Source organism: Dryobates pubescens, chromosome 5 (genome assembly GCF_014839835.1).
Source record: "Dryobates pubescens isolate bDryPub1 chromosome 5, bDryPub1.pri, whole genome shotgun sequence".
In the NCBI taxonomy this organism is placed as follows: Eukaryota; Metazoa; Chordata; class Aves; order Piciformes; family Picidae; genus Dryobates; species Dryobates pubescens.
Window position 1 is genome coordinate 42955957 of NC_071616.1, and position 16552 is coordinate 42972508.

General features: G+C 39.3%; 1 protein-coding gene across 2 annotated transcripts in view; it reads left to right on the forward strand.

Moving 5' to 3' along the window:
* The window catches only part of NOVA1 (NOVA alternative splicing regulator 1), a 187881-nt gene that overhangs the window by 2112 nt on the left and 169217 nt on the right, over positions 1 to 16552 (forward strand). For both annotated transcript variants that reach the window (XM_054162106.1, XM_054162105.1), the window contains exon 2: positions 786 to 929. In XM_054162106.1, coding sequence (XP_054018081.1) covers positions 786 to 929 — 144 coding nt within the window. The remainder of the gene's footprint in view (positions 1 to 785; positions 930 to 16552) is intronic.

Sequence of the window (16552 nt, forward strand, 5' to 3'; positions counted from 1 at the left end):
TTTAAAATAAGTGACTTAGGCTTTTGATCAATTGGGAAAAATTCTTCTTAATGTCCTTTAATTAATGAGCTTAAAAGAGATCATTGTCGCTTAAGAAGTGCTAAAGGAATACATCAGGATTACTTAGGGAAGTGATTCCATCCACACCATGTTGAGTTGTTTTCTTGGCAGTGGCTGAAATGCTTGGACTAAAACCCCACATTTTGGGTGGGTTATTTGGTAGCAGAGTAGTCGTTTTGCTCACTTAAGAAGAATGCAGGCAATAGTTAATTGCTGTTCTCATGTGTTTACTAATGGCAAACAAATAGCCCGTCAGAATTTAAATTTCATTCTTTCTTTCTTTTTTAGTTTTTGGCATTTCTTTTGTAGTATTTCTCCAGCAAGGTTGTAGCTGTCACTAAACACGTTTTTTATGCAAGGCTTTTATGGTTTGTTTCTTATTTTAAAGGGATCCAATAATTTCTGCTGCTGGGGTTACTATTGGGAGGGGGGGGGAGGAGGGCGGAATCCACCTTTGAGATATTTGGTTTTATTTTTTTCCTTATTCTTTTATGGGATTAAGGAGCCTATGTGGAGTCTTTTAATTTGCCCAGAATAAACATATTTTAAAATGTCAAAGGCATGGATGGTCTAAACATGTCTTGTAGAATGACGCAACTGGTTAGATGTAGATGCATGAATTACTGGATGAGTTTAAAGATGTAACGTTTTGTTTATCTGGGGGTCTGGGGAGGCAAAACCCGAGCCTGCAAGCCGTATTAACATTATGTATCTCAATTTTTCAGAGGATGGCCAATATTTTCTAAAGGTCCTCATACCTAGTTATGCTGCTGGATCTATAATTGGGAAGGGAGGACAGACAATTGTTCAGTTGCAGAAAGAGACTGGGGCCACCATCAAGCTGTCTAAATCCAAAGATTTTTACCCAGGTAGGTGCACAAATTAGCCAATTCTTTATTTTGCAATCCCAAGGGGCGTGTGTACGTGTCAGTGTGTTTCGTATATGGACAACTAAGCTCCCAGTGCAGCTGGGAAGCAGTGTTTCTCAGGAAAAGTGTTACACAGTGCAACAATGAATATAAATGTTCTGTCTGTCCTGGTGTATGGAGTGGGCTGAGCACTAACTGCTTGAAATACGTTTAAAGATTGTTTGCAATCTTCCTGCAAAAGAATATTTTCACGAATGTTTCGGTTTGCTTTGTGGGTTTGTTTTGCTTCTTATTTTTTTTCTGGTTTTCTTCTTTTTCTTTTCTTTTCTTTTTTTTTTTTTTTCCCCTTTAGTTGTAAGTGAAATAAAAATACAGCTTTAAGGATCTAACTTGACAGCTGGTGTAAAAATAATTGTTCGTTTGAAGTTTCCAGACATTGTAATGACAATTAAGCTAGAATGAGTAAAAATGAGAAGCGGCCTCTTAAAGAATGGGCCATTTACTTTTAAATCCATTATGTACCTTCTTTCTGCTTCACTGCTTTGTTCACTGGCTCTGGAGTGAAGTAAAGAGGACAAGTGCCGCTCTTTAGGTATTCTTTATGTTTATCGTGATGGTGGAAGAAAACTCTGTAAAGAGAAATACTTGGGGTGAATAAAGGAACGAGCATTTTAACACAACTGTACTAATTCGCAAGCAAGAAGTTTTTCATATTGTGTCTTAACAGGAATAAAGACTGGATTTAGTATTTCTTCTTTAGAAGATTTCTGACAAGGGAGTCTTACATAATGTTGTACGAGATTTTTAGCTCCTGCCATGGAATAATAGTGTTGGTTTGTTTGTTTGGTTTTTTTTTTCCTCCCCTTAAAGATGAACAAATTAACGTTCTGTAATTGAACTTGGTTCTGGAGGAGTTTATGCAAAACTGATGTGAAATAATGAGATAGCTGGCACTGTTTGGTGTGTTGATATTTGAAGAATAAATGATGGTTTAGAATTGAGTTGAGTAGCTGTTATTGATATTTTATTTTATTTTTTTAATGTTATTTATTTATTTTTCTTTCTCTTGGGGGGGGGGGGAAATAAGAGGAGCTTTGCATTTGATCTCGCTTAACAAGATGACTGAATTCTACAAACTGTGAAGGCAGTTCATGTGGTTCTATACATGAACACTAACATTGGAGCATTTAGATTTCCTGTCCTCTTTAAGTTTTGTGCCAGGCAGAAGTGGATAGTTTGTGTTTTGTGTTTTTTTTTTTCATTAATGGAGAGATTGCGGTCTGTTTACAATGATGATTGTTGATGTGGAAATTGTAATGCACCTGTTGTACATCTTCTTAATGAACGTAGTTCATGATGCTTGTGTGTCAGAGGTTAAAGCGATGTGTGTGGAGAGATACAGCTTATGAACCGCTCTGTGTTGTCTTTGAGGTGTTTTGGGGTTTTTCCCCTGTTTCATGTTTCATTAGAAAGTTAGGGGAAAAAAAATGATTCTTTGTTTTGCAAGGTGTGTCAGGGTGCAAAAAAAAAAAAAACCCACCCAACCAAACATATAAATCAATATAGAATTGTGAAAACTCTTGGAAGAAATAAAAGCCTTCAAAAGAGCCTGATTGCAGAATTAATAACATAATCTGGGTGAAGAGCCGCAACAGTAAATTAAATTCACTGTCAATAGATGAAAATGAAATAGATTTTCTGCATTATACATGAGGTGGTGTCAGATATGCAAGGATGTTACAGAAAATTGGTGTTTATGAAGAATATTCCAAATACCAAATTACAAGCCTTTTCATTTTACTACAGTTTATTTACACTCGCTTGGAAAGGACGCTCCAGCGATTAGATCTTTTGTTCGGTGCTCTAGCATAGTTCTTCTGTGTTGTGATTAAATCAGAATTACATATGTTGTTTTTTTTTTGTTGTTGTGTAGCAAATTGTAAAGATGCAGCGGTAGTAACAGAAGAACCTTTGAAAAATAAAAGCAAGCTGGAGTGACACACATAAAAACGTTTGTGACATAAACACTTTCTCTGTTAACATCAATAGTATTAATAACATAAATAAGTGGGGCAGGGAGGCTCAAGCAGCTCCACTGTAACAGGTGCAAATGAAGTTCCAGTTTGCCTTCATACAGTCTGCTTTGAATTTGCAGCCACTTTGTGTCATACAGAAAATGCTTCGAGGAAGCTGGTGAATGATACCTGCTAAAGCATGGAACAGGGATGAGAAATGCATTCCGTCGTGGCTAGCTCTCATTAGTCTTTCTGTTTGCATTTGACCACCAGCCCATGGAATGTTTGGAGGTCCTGGCATTCCCTGAGCTGATGGCTTCTGGGTTTCTTCCAGCCTCTCGTGTTCATGTAGCACTAGGGAATACAAACCTTGTGAAACAGCTCATATAAATGTGTGGTTTATTTTTCTTACAGAAGCTTCTTAAACAATTAATGTTTTCCTCATAAGAAGTTACTTAGTCTGTACCTCTGATGCCTGTGACTATAAATGTGTTTCGATTTATGTTTCTCTGTGGAATGTTCTCTCACCAATGCTCCTGTGAAACTTTTCTGTATTTCTGAAAAGTTTTTGGCACAGTCTGGTTAAGTTGGTGTTTTGGAGAGGAAGAAGTTCATTGTAATACAGAAGTCATGAGTAGTTCCTGTGATCTAATAGTGTTCTTTTTTCCCCCCCCCCCGCTCTGTGATATAGGACTTCAGTATGCAGACTGATTTCTGTTGGAATAATTTTTGTGCATCAAAAGGTGACATAATTACTGAAGAATTATTTGGCAGCTCTAATTACAAGAAATTGAAGGGAAAAAAAAAACCAAAAAAAGCTTTGCACTGAATGTTTTAGTTTACAAAATAGGAAGCAGAATATAAATACATTACCATTCAATGCAGTCTTACTTTTTTGAGTGCCCAATATACTCTTCTTTTTTCAGGTTGCTAGCTGACTTTTTCCTCATTGTCTGGACTCCTGCAAATTGACTTCGGTTGTGGTGTTTAGATCGTTTCCCATTCTTTTTAGTTCAGGCTTGTCCCTCTAGGTTAGTGGAAATGAAATTAAAACGGCAAAATATGCCCTACTTTCCAACTAAATGGTACTCATCCCTTCTGCAGAAGTACAGCCTGTGTATGGACTAGGAGGTTCTGCTCCAAAATGCAAAGATAGCAGGTAGCCATGCTGCTTGGACGAAGTGAACTTCATAAAGAAAGTGGCTGTTCTGTGAAGTGGTTTCCATGTGTGGGTTTATATTGAACAGTACCAGAAAAGACTATTTCTGTTGTATTACGCTCTCATTGTCTTACCTGTTTCTCCATTCCGAATTATAGCGAACGCTGGACTGACAACTGCTTTTGGACTCGTATTTTTTTCCATTGCGAATGCTGGCGCGCACTCTTGCTTGCTTCCTCTCTCATGCAGATTTGCTCTCTCTCTGCCCTCCCACCCCAGTCTCTCACAGGCACACAGACATGCACACACACACACACAAAATTATGTTACATCGCATCACATTGTTTGTCTTGCAACAGGATCTTGCCTGGTCTGAACTTGGTGCTTGAGTGAATTCGAGCTCGGTCGGTGATTTTTTTAGTTTATTTGAATATGAAGTCATATGTGTCCTGCAACTCGATCATATCAAGAGCAGAGATGAATTAAAAACCATAAGTAAATGGGAATAAGGTTTTACTGCCTTTTAACCATGTAGTTTCAGTGGCAGATTTCTAAATCACTAGTGATCTAAATGTGGGGACAACAGAAAAGATGAACAAAAACCATAAGCAAATGGGAATAAGGTTTCACTGCCTTTTAACCATGTAGTTTCAGTGGCAGATTTCTAAATCACTAGTGATCTAAATGTGGGGACAACAGAAAAGATGACTAAAAACCATAAGCAAGTGGGAATAAGGATTTTAACAATAGATCAGCCATGTAGTTTCAATGGCAGATTTCTAATCAGTAGTAAGCTAAATGCTGGGAGAACAGAGAAGGTGGGAGTTTTCTCCTCTGGTTTGTGTAGAGAGTACGTGAAGTGTTTGTGTGGCTGCTGTGTTTTCACCAAGTGATTTCTATTTGAGATGTATTTTTTTTGTATTTGAATATCAGATTTTATATATATATATTTAAACCTTTATGTATTGTGGGAGGTAGTCTGGCTAATCTTTGTGTCAGTGCCTTCTCAAAAGGTCTTATTCTGACTCTTAAAAGTCTTTCAAAACCACTTTGAATGCATAAGTAACACAACTTTACAGAAATTTCTAAGTTCACTTTCTAGCTTCATTACTCCCATGAAGCTGTTAGGCAGGGGGGGAAAGTATAATACAGCAAGTTTGCTTCACCATTACTATTTCTTGTATATAATAAAGGTATTGTCACGCTGATTTATAACTCCTAAAAAAATAACTTAAAGTCTAGTAGGGAAAAGAATCTGTTTCAAAAAATCAATGTGTGAAATAACATCGAATCAAAATACTACATGGTGGGGTTTATTTTCACTTCCATAGCTGAAAGAGTAATGGAGCTAGAAGCAAGAATGGGATTAGTTATTTGCTGTCTGTTGTCATGGTTCCTTGAAGGTGGTTTGTTATACCAGTAAATGTACCTCACTTTTATTCTTGATGCTTCTAATTCCTCTTTTTTTTCCCCTGAAGTTTTAGCATCAGCTAGTTGGAGGCTTCATGAGTATATACCTCAGATTTTCTGGTTCTGTTGTTGAGATTTTCTTACATATGACTAGCTTTGGGGATAATAGCACTGAGGAAATGACTAAATAGTGAGTAAGGTTTTTCAGAGGTGGAGTATGGCGCTGTGTAGGTTTGTGAAGTAATTGCTGGAATAACTGATTATTATTTTTTTTGCTAGGTTGTTGGATTGTGTGTGGGTCTTTTTTTTAAATAAAAAGGCCAACCACCAAAAACCCCCAAGTGTAGATTGCCAGCTGTTCAGAGAGATAATTCTCAGTTGGACAGTTGTCTGTTGCCTGGTTACTGGAACAGAATGAAAAAAAAAAAGTTAGCTTGTTAGCCAGCAGATCCTTAGTATTTTACATTTAAAAGGAAGCTGAAACTGAATATGTGACTTGGTATGATCCTGAGATTGTTACATATCTAACTCACCCAGTGTTCTATCACTTAGCAGCTTCTCATTTGGCAGGCTCAGAGAATTTTGGAGTAGAAGTTCAAGTAGAAATCTTGCACTGTGTAGAGATTTATTCATGCTAATTAGTGAGTAAACTTTGACATAGTAAATGGCTTTGATTTGCAAGGAAACGCTGCATCTTTGTCTTCTGTAAGAAAGGTTTAAAGCAACATGTGTTATGTTTGGAATGGTTAGCCAAACTTCAATAAGTGATACAGACTAACTCTATTTGCACTTGGCTGGTGAAATAAAGAGCAAAGCGAGGATGGCTGTAATCACAGCCATATTTAATGATTTTCGTTATTAAAGAATATTTCTTTTCTTGTGATTGCTTTTGACTGGTTTTCAATATAATTGAAAACCAAATGATTCTCAGTAGATTAGAAAGCTTATGTAGATGAAAGTGCTTCTAGTAGGAGTGCTGTTTTTTGATAAAGTTGGAATTTCTGTAAAGTACCTATTTATTAAGAGTCTCTACTCTCTGAACTCACGCATTCTGGAAAAACAAACAAACAGCCAGCCAACCAACCAACCAAAAACTCTAAACCCCAAAGTCCAAGTTGGTATGCACAGAAAATTTTGATCTTTCCTTTTCCCCAGAGTTTATAATCTCCATCCTTTCAATGGTGTTTTGCAGATAGAACAGAGTTTTAATGGATGTTAGAAGACCTATATCGGAGCTAACATTTAAGAGTATAAAGAGGGAATATCCTTATCTCTTAACTGATTTTCCTCTTCTCCTTATGCAGTAAAAGAAACATGTTCTCTTCCTCTTAAGGAGTGCAACCTGTAACAAGAAATACTTTTTTCAAATACTCTTTGGTCTTAGTTTGTTCTTCAATTGTGTTAACTTAGCTATTGTCCTTAGTAGTTGACCACTGAATTTATTTTAATAGTCAGTGATCAGTAGCTCTTTAGCCAGGGGAGCAAACCTTGAATTTAGTGTATTGGTCAGACTGTCTTTTAGATATGGAACATAGAGGGATTTGGGAGAAGGGCTTGTCCCTGATTGCTGTCTCACTTTCCCATTTGGACATAACTCTAGCTTGAAGTCAAGCAACACCTGTAAAGATTTGACTGGCAAACATCTCTCTGGATTCATCGTTGCATCCTGCAGCAGGCGCAGATAGATTTGCAGTCTGTCTTAAAAAGAGGTTAGTTTGGTTTTTAGCATTTGCTGACAAGCCAACAGGAGGTGATGACTTGGTGAGAAGCATAGTAGTTGTTAGTTATGTCTGGTGTTGGAGTGCTGCAGGTAATTGGGCTGGTCTGGCAAGAGCTGTGGCAGTGTGCTTCTCACGTTGCACTGCAGCTGCTGTTGATCTTAATTAATCTGACCCTCAGAAGGCTGCAGTGTCATGGTATAAAACACAATACATACTAGAAACAGCATGGCTGCTGTTCTGACTCTTCTTGGTGGTCATGTTTCTAGGTAGGCCTTTTGGTTTTCTAATTGGATTTGTTGGACACTTGCATAAAATTCTTACTGCACTTCAGTCTAAAACTGTAATAGATTTCCCCTCCCCCCTGCTTATCAGACATATCTGTGGAGTAAGGAAACTGATAAACCTGATTTTGAAATGTCACTGTTACAGCAGACTTGGCAGATGCTTACTTGTGCTTATTGTGACAACAAATGCAATTGTATGTAAATGAAAAGAGTTGTATTGTTTGTGTCTGGTATGCATTTCTGGTGGATTGTACTATGCTCTGTAGTGGGATATGCTTGGTGCTGGCTAGCTCAGTGTTGTGATTCTTTTAAGGTTTTTCCAGTGACATGGAAACATGTAATTTAGAATTTGTTATTTGGCAGCTGGAATAAATGTTTCTGTGCACGTGCAAAACTGTTAATAATGTAGGTATACTACTGTCTTTAGGAAACTGTCAAATTCTTTGCATTCACCTTGGTATTGAGGGCCATTCTGTCTTTCCATCATGCAAAGGAAATAGCAAACCAGAGTTTAGCCTGGAAAGCTTTTAAAGTTCTCTTCCATCCTATTTTTATTTTGATTTCAGGGATATCTGCATTCCAACTTGTGACTACTTAAAGCATTATAAAGAGAAACCACATTGCTTATATTTTAGTTTAAAAGTAGACAAACAGTTGTCAGGATAGTCTTCATTTACATTTCCCCTGTGTTCAATAGACATTCACTATTTTAATATATCATACAATGACAACTATCTAAATTCCCATCCCCTGGTATTAGCATGTTTTCTTATTAACATTTTTGATGACTAATTATGGTTGAATCTGATCAGAGTTCACTTAATATTAAACGTGCTGTTCTTGTTGATAGCCAAGCATGAAAATTCATTTGTAAGTACTCAACTGGTCTGATTGAAATGTCAGTTTAAGGCAGAAACACATCTGTGGAAGTCAGCTCCCAACTGCACAATGCTACCATGCCTTTGTGACTTTTGAATATGAGTTTATCAGTCTTTGCTTCGAGCTAGTGATGAGAGCTACCATTGTGCAGAGCCCTTCTCAACGTCTAGATTGCAATGAATCTTGTGGAAGGTTTGAGCCTTCTGCATTCTTGGTGGACAAAATTAAGTCTGTTGTATGAAAGGCCAGAGAACATGGGTTAATGTATGGAGTGGCTAATCCAAATGACTGGCTTTGTGACCAGATAACACTTGGAACAATGGTATATCAGGGACAAGGTTTCGAGCTCTCCGCTGGTGATACGAATGGTCTGGGGATCAGCTCCCACGTCAGTGAGGAGAAGCAACCTGTGTCAGCTTACGTATGAAAATGACAACGTAACCTTAGCACTTGTTGGATATAAAGAAGCATGAATCTCAGACAAAATTTCATATTTGCCTGGTCTTGTAGGTTTTGCTTGTGAAAAGATTAAACATCTGTTTTTCATCATTGATCTCTCACTGCATCCTGCAGGGCCTGTCATCTCAGCATTGACAGGATCAGATGAAAAATACAATCGATGTGTTGACATTTTTTTGAGAATCACTCAGGTAAGATTACTTGTTATACAGAACTACAGTGAAATTCATGGCTGCTGCTAATGTTTCACCAGTTGGAGCCTTTGCATTCTCAATCATTAATTAAATTAGATACTGAGGTTCTCTGCATGTTCCCTTGTTTCTATTTTAAAAGCACTTTTTGTGCCTTGCTCAGTACCATTTAACTCTCTTGTAATTTCCCACATAAAGAGCTTCACACATTCATACTCTTTTTCCCCCACTTTGTAGAGTGGCACCTGTTTGCTTGACTCAAGAACCATAGTGCACACCTCCAAAGCTCTTGGAAGATTTGTATGTATGTGCATTTAACTTTATTTGCAAGTAGTGACTTCAGTTCTTTCTAGATGCTTCATTGGCTATGTGGGGAAGAAAATTCTCTGTAGAGAAGCAGATAATCAGAGGCAGCAGCAATTTATCATCTTCCTGTGTGTTCTAAACTCTGATTTTCCAACTGTACATGGAAGAATTACAAGTATTTATCTGAATACACAAGCCTGGAGTCTTTCTTTGTTATAACATAAGTCATTAAAAATATTTATATGAGATCATGGAAAAGCAGGAAATGGCATGTGTCCATTCCAGTTGGCTTCATTGAGCATCCAGTGTGCTTATGGAATTAAAACAGTGTCAGGGTGTATTCTCAGAGAGTTGGGCCGAGAAATATCACCAATACGAAGAGAGAGGGAGGGAAAAACAGCTGGGCCATACCAGAAGTTGGAGCTTGAGCTAGCTGTAGTTTACATTTTATCCCTGTCTGTAATCTGGTGTTAGGACTCACCAGTGTGTAGATAGGATATAGTAACAGCAGCAGCAGCAATTCAGGTGCTGCAGCAGATATTGTTTTGGCAACAACACTGAGCTGGAATTATCGAATATTTATGTTTTATTGTAGTCTGGCAGCTACCAACAGTTGTCTTGAGGAACACACAGATGAGATAAAAAATAAAATTAAGAAAAAATAAAAAAACCAAGAGGAAATAAGTGGCTTTTAGCACTTTATTGACCTGGATTTGAGGAAGACTTCTGTGGAACAAGAGAGGCTCTTCTGGTGCTCTTTTTGTGCTAATTTTCGTAGAATAGAATAGAATTAACCAGGTTGGAAAAGACCTTTGAGATCATCCAAGTCCAGCCTATCACCCAACACCATCTAATCAACTAAACCATAGAATCAACCAGGTTGGAAAAGACCTCAGAGATCATCAAGTCCAACCTAATACCTGACACCTCCTGACAACTAAACTGTGGCTTCAAATGCCACGTCCAATCCTTTTTTGAACACCTCTGGGGACGGTGACTCCACCACCACCCTGGGCAGCACATTCCAATGGCCAATTACTCTTTTCTATGAAGAACTTCCTGAAGATCTGCCATGAAGTGCTGCTCCTGGATGCCTCAGAGCTTTATCAGAATGATTTGTTGCAATCGAATGTGTCAGACGTCAAACGTTACGGGGTTGGTTTTTCTGTCTTGCATGTGTGTGCACACTTCATTCCCTGTTTGTCTTCTACTTGCTGTATTAGATGAACACTTGGCGACTCGGTCAATCGCAGGTGAAAAGCTGGGTTCCCCAGGAATTCCTCCTCACAATTAGATGGCTTCCTAACTTCTGAGTCTCACTGTGAAGTGCGGCAAGATTCAGCCTCCCAGTTTTTTGTTGGCGTTACTCTTCCTTCAAGCAGCACGTCATTTCTAGCAGAATGAAATACTCAAAGCAAAAAAAAAACCACAACAAAGAAGTGTTAACTTTACAGAGATTTTTATCTTTTATTTTCTTTAATATTTTTTCCAAGGAGAGAAGGTTTTTTGTGATTTTTTTTTTTCTTTTGGTTTAAGTTGCTGATGCCAAGTGCTCATCTAGTATTTGCACTGCTTTTAACAATAATAAAATATGTACTTTATGACTTTGTGTTTAGTTCTGGATGGATCTGTATCTGTGACTAGCTGTTCTAGTAAGTGTCATTCATATTAAATTGATATTTTATTTATTTATTTATTTTCTTTTCTGATTAATGAACCCAAATAAATAGGAAAAAAAAAAACAAAGCAAAAAAAATTAGATGATTTTGTGCAATGAGCAGGCTAACTCTTAGGACTGGACAAGAAAGAGCTTCTATGAAGATGAAGTTACCCTGTGTTATCTAGTAGCATTTCCTTTACCTTGTGTGTCTAGGAGCTCTTCCTTTAATTTGAATTTAGAATAGAATGAACCAGGTTGGAAAAGACCTTTGAGATCGAGTCCAACCTATCACCCAACTCTATCTAATCAACTAAACCATGGCACCAAGCACGCCATCCAGTCTCTTCCTAAACACTTCCAGCAATGGTGACTCCACCTCCCTGGACAGCACATGCCAATGGCCAATCTCTCTTTCTATGAAGAACTTCTTCCTAACAGCCAGCCTAAACCTCCCCTGGCACAGCTTGAGACTGTGTCCCCTTGTTCTGTTGGTGGTTTCCTGGGAGAAGAGACCAACCTCCGCCTGTCTACAACCTCCCTTCAGTTAGTTGTAGAGAGCAAGAGGGTCACCCCTGAGCCTCCTCCAGGCTAATCAACCCCAGCTCCCTAAGCGTCTCCTCACAGGGCTGTACTCCAGACTCCTCCCCAGCTTTGTTGCCCTTCTCTGGACATGTTCCAGCAACTCAACATCTTTCCTAAACTGAGGGCTCCAGAACTGGACACAGGACTCAAGGTGTGGCCTAACCAGTACTGAGCACAGGGCAGAATGACTTCCCTGCTCCTGCTGGCCACTCTATTCGTGACAGCGGCCAGGATGCCATTGGCCTTGTTGTCCACCTGGGCACACTGCTGGCTTGTATTCAGCCTACTATCAACCAGTACCCCCAGGTCCCTTTCTGCCTAGCTGCTCTCCAGCCAGTCTGACCCCAATTTCATGAGTTCATTCCCTGAATGTCTAGTATTTAAAAGGAAACAAATGATTCCTCAAGTAGCCAGATTTCAAATCAGGTTGTCAAAATACAGTGGTTTTCAAGCGCATGTAGAAATCCTCATGTAACTGCTAGCCTCAGAGCTTTAGCATTCCGTGTTCTTGATGAGCAAGTTAATGAAATGGGCAGCTATATTTATCCTCCTTTGTTTCCTGTACCTTTTTAGAAACAAAACCTCCCCAGTTCACGCAGATGTTTTATAAACCTTTTAAAGGTCTTGGAGACACAGAGGGGATTGTAGTAGCAGCAAGGTCAGTGTTTGAAATAAACATTATATTTATATGCACTTCATTTTTTTGGTCTCCATTGTTTTAAATGGCATTTGGCTGATTAGCAAGTAATCATCTTCTTGTTTCTTCTATTATTTTTTTTCAATGGCTCATGTATTTGATAGTATTTACTCCTTGAAAGACTCTGGGTTTTGATGTACAGAAGTAGTTCCATACTTCATTGGCTTAGAACGTTCTGATTTGGAGTTGAGAACATTCTGATTTGGAGGTTGTAGACCTAAGGACACCAAATTTAGTCATCACTTTAAAATAAATACCTTGAATACTTTAGTTTTCTTATTCCAGCACACATACATATGCTCAGAATGACCAAAAAAAGTGGGAGTATGTTCTTTCTCCACTGTTGTTTTCAGTGTTGGCAAGCCCAGGAACTTGTTAGGTTTCACCTTGTGCAATGTTATTTTTTTGTACATTTCCTTTTGCAACGTGGTGTCTGCTTGTAAATTTTGGCAGCTTTGTATTGGTTGTCTGAAGATCATTGGTTGTTTATTTTTCTCTTCATTGTTTATTTAGTTGTCTTTATGAATACTTGGCTTTTGTGCTAGAATGCTCAGTGTGTGATTCGGGTGCCTTGTTTCTCCCAATATGAACTTTCAGGAGTGATGACAGCCACAGTGATGACTAAGGGGTGCAATATTTCAGCTGCAATTGGAATTTAATGTCCTTTTCCACAATAAATATGCATATAGTTACATGGACTCCTGAGGTAATGCAGGGATTTCCTGTCAAATGTTGTTTTATCAGAGATCAGAATAGGTGATTGTAATGTTCTCAGTAGCTGTAAGCGTTAAGCTGTCTTGACTGGAATGGTTTTTGCCTGTCAAAGATTCTATGAAGGTAAAACTAAATGTGTGAATGGGTTTTGGTGTAAATTAGTATATGTTACTAGCACTGATTCTTGTGATGAGTTTTCTGTGTTGGGGATAGGATAAGTGGATAGCGAGATTGAGAACTGGCTGAAGAACAAAACTCAGAGCGTTGTGCCCAGTGGGGCAGTGTCTTGTTGGATGCCTGTGTCTAGAAGTGTTCCCCAGGGATCAGTACTGGGTCCAGTCTTGTTTAATGTTATCAGTGGCCTGGATGAAGGAACAGAGTGTACTCTCAGCTAGTTTGCTGACAGCAAACTGGGAGAAGTGGCTGGCATCAAGAGGCTGTTCTGCCATTCAGTAAGATGTGGACAGGCTGGAGAGTTGTCTGGAGAGAAACCTAATGGAGTTGAAGTGTAGAGCGCTGTGTGTGGGGAAGAACAGCCCTGTGTATTAGTACAGGTTGGGGGCTGACCTCTTGGACAGCCACTCTGGGAAAAAGGACCCAAAGGCTGTGAGCCAGCAATGTGCTCGTGTGGCTTAGAAGGCCACTGGAATTCTGGGATGCATTAACAAGAATGTGGCCAGCAGGTCTCTGCCCTGGTGAGGCCTTATCTGGAATACTGTGTTGAGTTTTGGGCTCCCTATTTAAGAAGGACAAGGAACTACTGGAGAGAGTCCATTGGGGAGCTGCTATGATGACTAGGGGACTGGGACGTCTGCCTTATGAGGAAAGGCTGAGAGAGCTGGGGCTGTTTAGCCTGAGGAAAAGGAGACTGAGGGATGGATCTCATTAATGCTTAGACTAAAGGGTGAGTGTCAGAAGGATGGAGCCAGACTCTTCTCAGTGATGTCCACTGACAGAAGGGGTGGTGATGGACACAGGAGGTTCCACATAAACATAAGGAAAGAAGTTTTAGCTTTGAGGGTGGCAGAGCACTGGAATAGGCTGCCCAGAGAGGTTGTGGAATCTCCATGTCTGAAGGCAAACAAAACCTGCTTGGATGTGTTCCTGTGTCATTTAGGCAATCCTGCTCTAGCAGGGCAGTTGGACTAGGTAATCTGCAGTGGTTCCTTCCAGCCCTTAGCCTTCTGTGATTCTGTGTAAAGTATGCAGGTAAGTTGATGGTTATCTGGTATTCAAGTCAAGTGTGCTTAAACCTGAAATTATTTCAGGAACTAATACAGATTTCATGTTTATAGTATGACCTACTTCAGGAGGTCTAGAAAGAGGTGTAGTGTTGCAATGCTAATTTAGAGGGAAAAAGTAATATTAGTACTTACCTAGTGAGTTGTAATGCAGTTCATTGGCAAGCCAAGGGATAATGGTGGTGTATTTTGTGATGTGATCCTAGCTTATTAAGAGATGTGTGGACTATAGTGTGGATTCAGATCCCTGGATATTCTAGAATCCATGTAGGTAAGTCTGTATATAAAGGCAATAGTGAGATACATTAGGACATTTGAGTAGACTTCAAAAATCAATCAGTATGGAGAGAGAGAGAATGTTTTACTCTACTTTAAGCAGGTTCTATTGTGTTCATCTCTTCAGAATGCAGCAGTTTTCATATAGCATTCACATGCTGGATTCTAAGGGGATTATGACTTCCTCAATTTCTTTTCTCTTGCTCAAAAGTAAAGAATGGTTTTCATATTGGATTTGTGTGTAGATGTTTATTCTGGGTAAAAAAGCCTCACAACTTAGCCATGCCTTCTTTTTCAAGGTGTGGGATATCCCCTATGGAGGATAAACTAGAACAGAATTAACCAGATTGGAAAAGACCTTTGAGATCGAGTCCAATTTATCATCCAACACCACCTAATCAACTAAACCATGGTACAAAGTGCCCCATCCAGTCTCTTCCTAAACACCTCCAGTGATGGTGACTCTACCACCTCCCTGGACAGCCCATTCCAATGGCCAATCTCTCTTTCTGGGAAGAACTTCTTCCTAACCTCCAGCCTAAACCTCCCCTGGTGCAGCTTGAGACTGTGTCCTCTTGTTCTGGTGCTGGTTGCCTGGAATTGAGGAATCTTGCTGGACAGGCTGACTTACAAATGCTGAAGATCATTAGAAAGTTATACTTAATCTGGTAACTGCTACATGTGTGCTGCTTATTTGGAGCAGAACCAGTGAATCATCCTCAACAAGTATTTCATTTTTAATCTTGAAGTTATTTTTTTAGAGTTCCAACTTTTCACTCTCTGAACCTTTAAACTCTGAAGCTCAGAGTAGTAGTACAGCATGTTCTAAGTGCTGAAAAATGTGTAGCTTGTTTCATAAGCAGTTTAGCATGCATCTCTTTTTTTTTAACTTCCATATCTGAGGTTCAGAATGGAAACTCTGCCAGTCAAATATAACACTCACTTTGTCCAAAATCAGATTTTTGAGGGAAATAAAATTTACCATTTTTAGGTGGAGCAAAGATTTTGGGAAGTAATCAAGACCTCATGATTTATTCCCCCTCCATCCCCCCCCATATTCTGTGTTTAAGATCAAATATTCCCCTGAAGTTGGGAATTCCTCCCCTACCAGTACAGTCTGAGGGAGCTGGGGTTGTTGAAGAGAAGGCTCCAAGGGAGTGAGTGTTCAAGAGGGGATCGGATGTGGCACTTGGTGCCATGGTTTAGTCATGGTGTCTGTGGTGACAGGTTGGACTTGATGATCTTTGAGGTCTCTTCCAACCTTGGTGATTCTGGGAGCTAATAATGACCTTCTGGTACCTGAAGGGGGCCTACAAGAAGGCATCAGAGGGACTGTTTGCAAAGGCCTATTAGGGATAGGAGAGGGACAATGGTTTGAAATTAGAGGAGATCTAGATTGGATATTAGGAACAAGTTCTGTACCATGAGGGTGGTGGAACACCAGAGCAAGTTGCCCAGGGAGGTAGTTGGGGCCCCGTCCCTGGAGATATTCAAGATCAGGCTTGGCAAGGCTCTGAGCAACTTGATCTAGTGGAGGTTGTCCCTGCTTGCTGCAGGGACCTTTGGAGGTGCCTTCCAACCCAACCTATTGTATGCTTTCTTAAAGTTGTCCAAACTCCTTCTATACTAGTGGATTAGTACAATGGGATACAGTTTTTCCATCTTCTCACTGCTGATACTCAATTGCTTTCAGCAGAAAGGACTACAAATCCTTTTCCTTGTCTCTTAAGTGTAAGAGCTAAGAAATGATAATTTCTTTCCTGTTTGTCATTGCTTCCCAGGAAAGTGAGGGGAAATATTCCTACAAAGGCAGTAAAATCATCAGCAGTTTCTGTATACAAAGAACATTAAGCTGAGGAAGTGCTGAATTTATGCAAGGTGGAATATGCATCCAATCCCATATTGGTTTATTTTCCTATAAGAAGAGATGAATAGTAGTGTATATTAAAAATAAAAATCTGTATAGGTTTCCAATGCAATTCTTTAAGTGAAAGATTTCCTTCCAAAGGTTTCATTTTTTTCCCTAGTA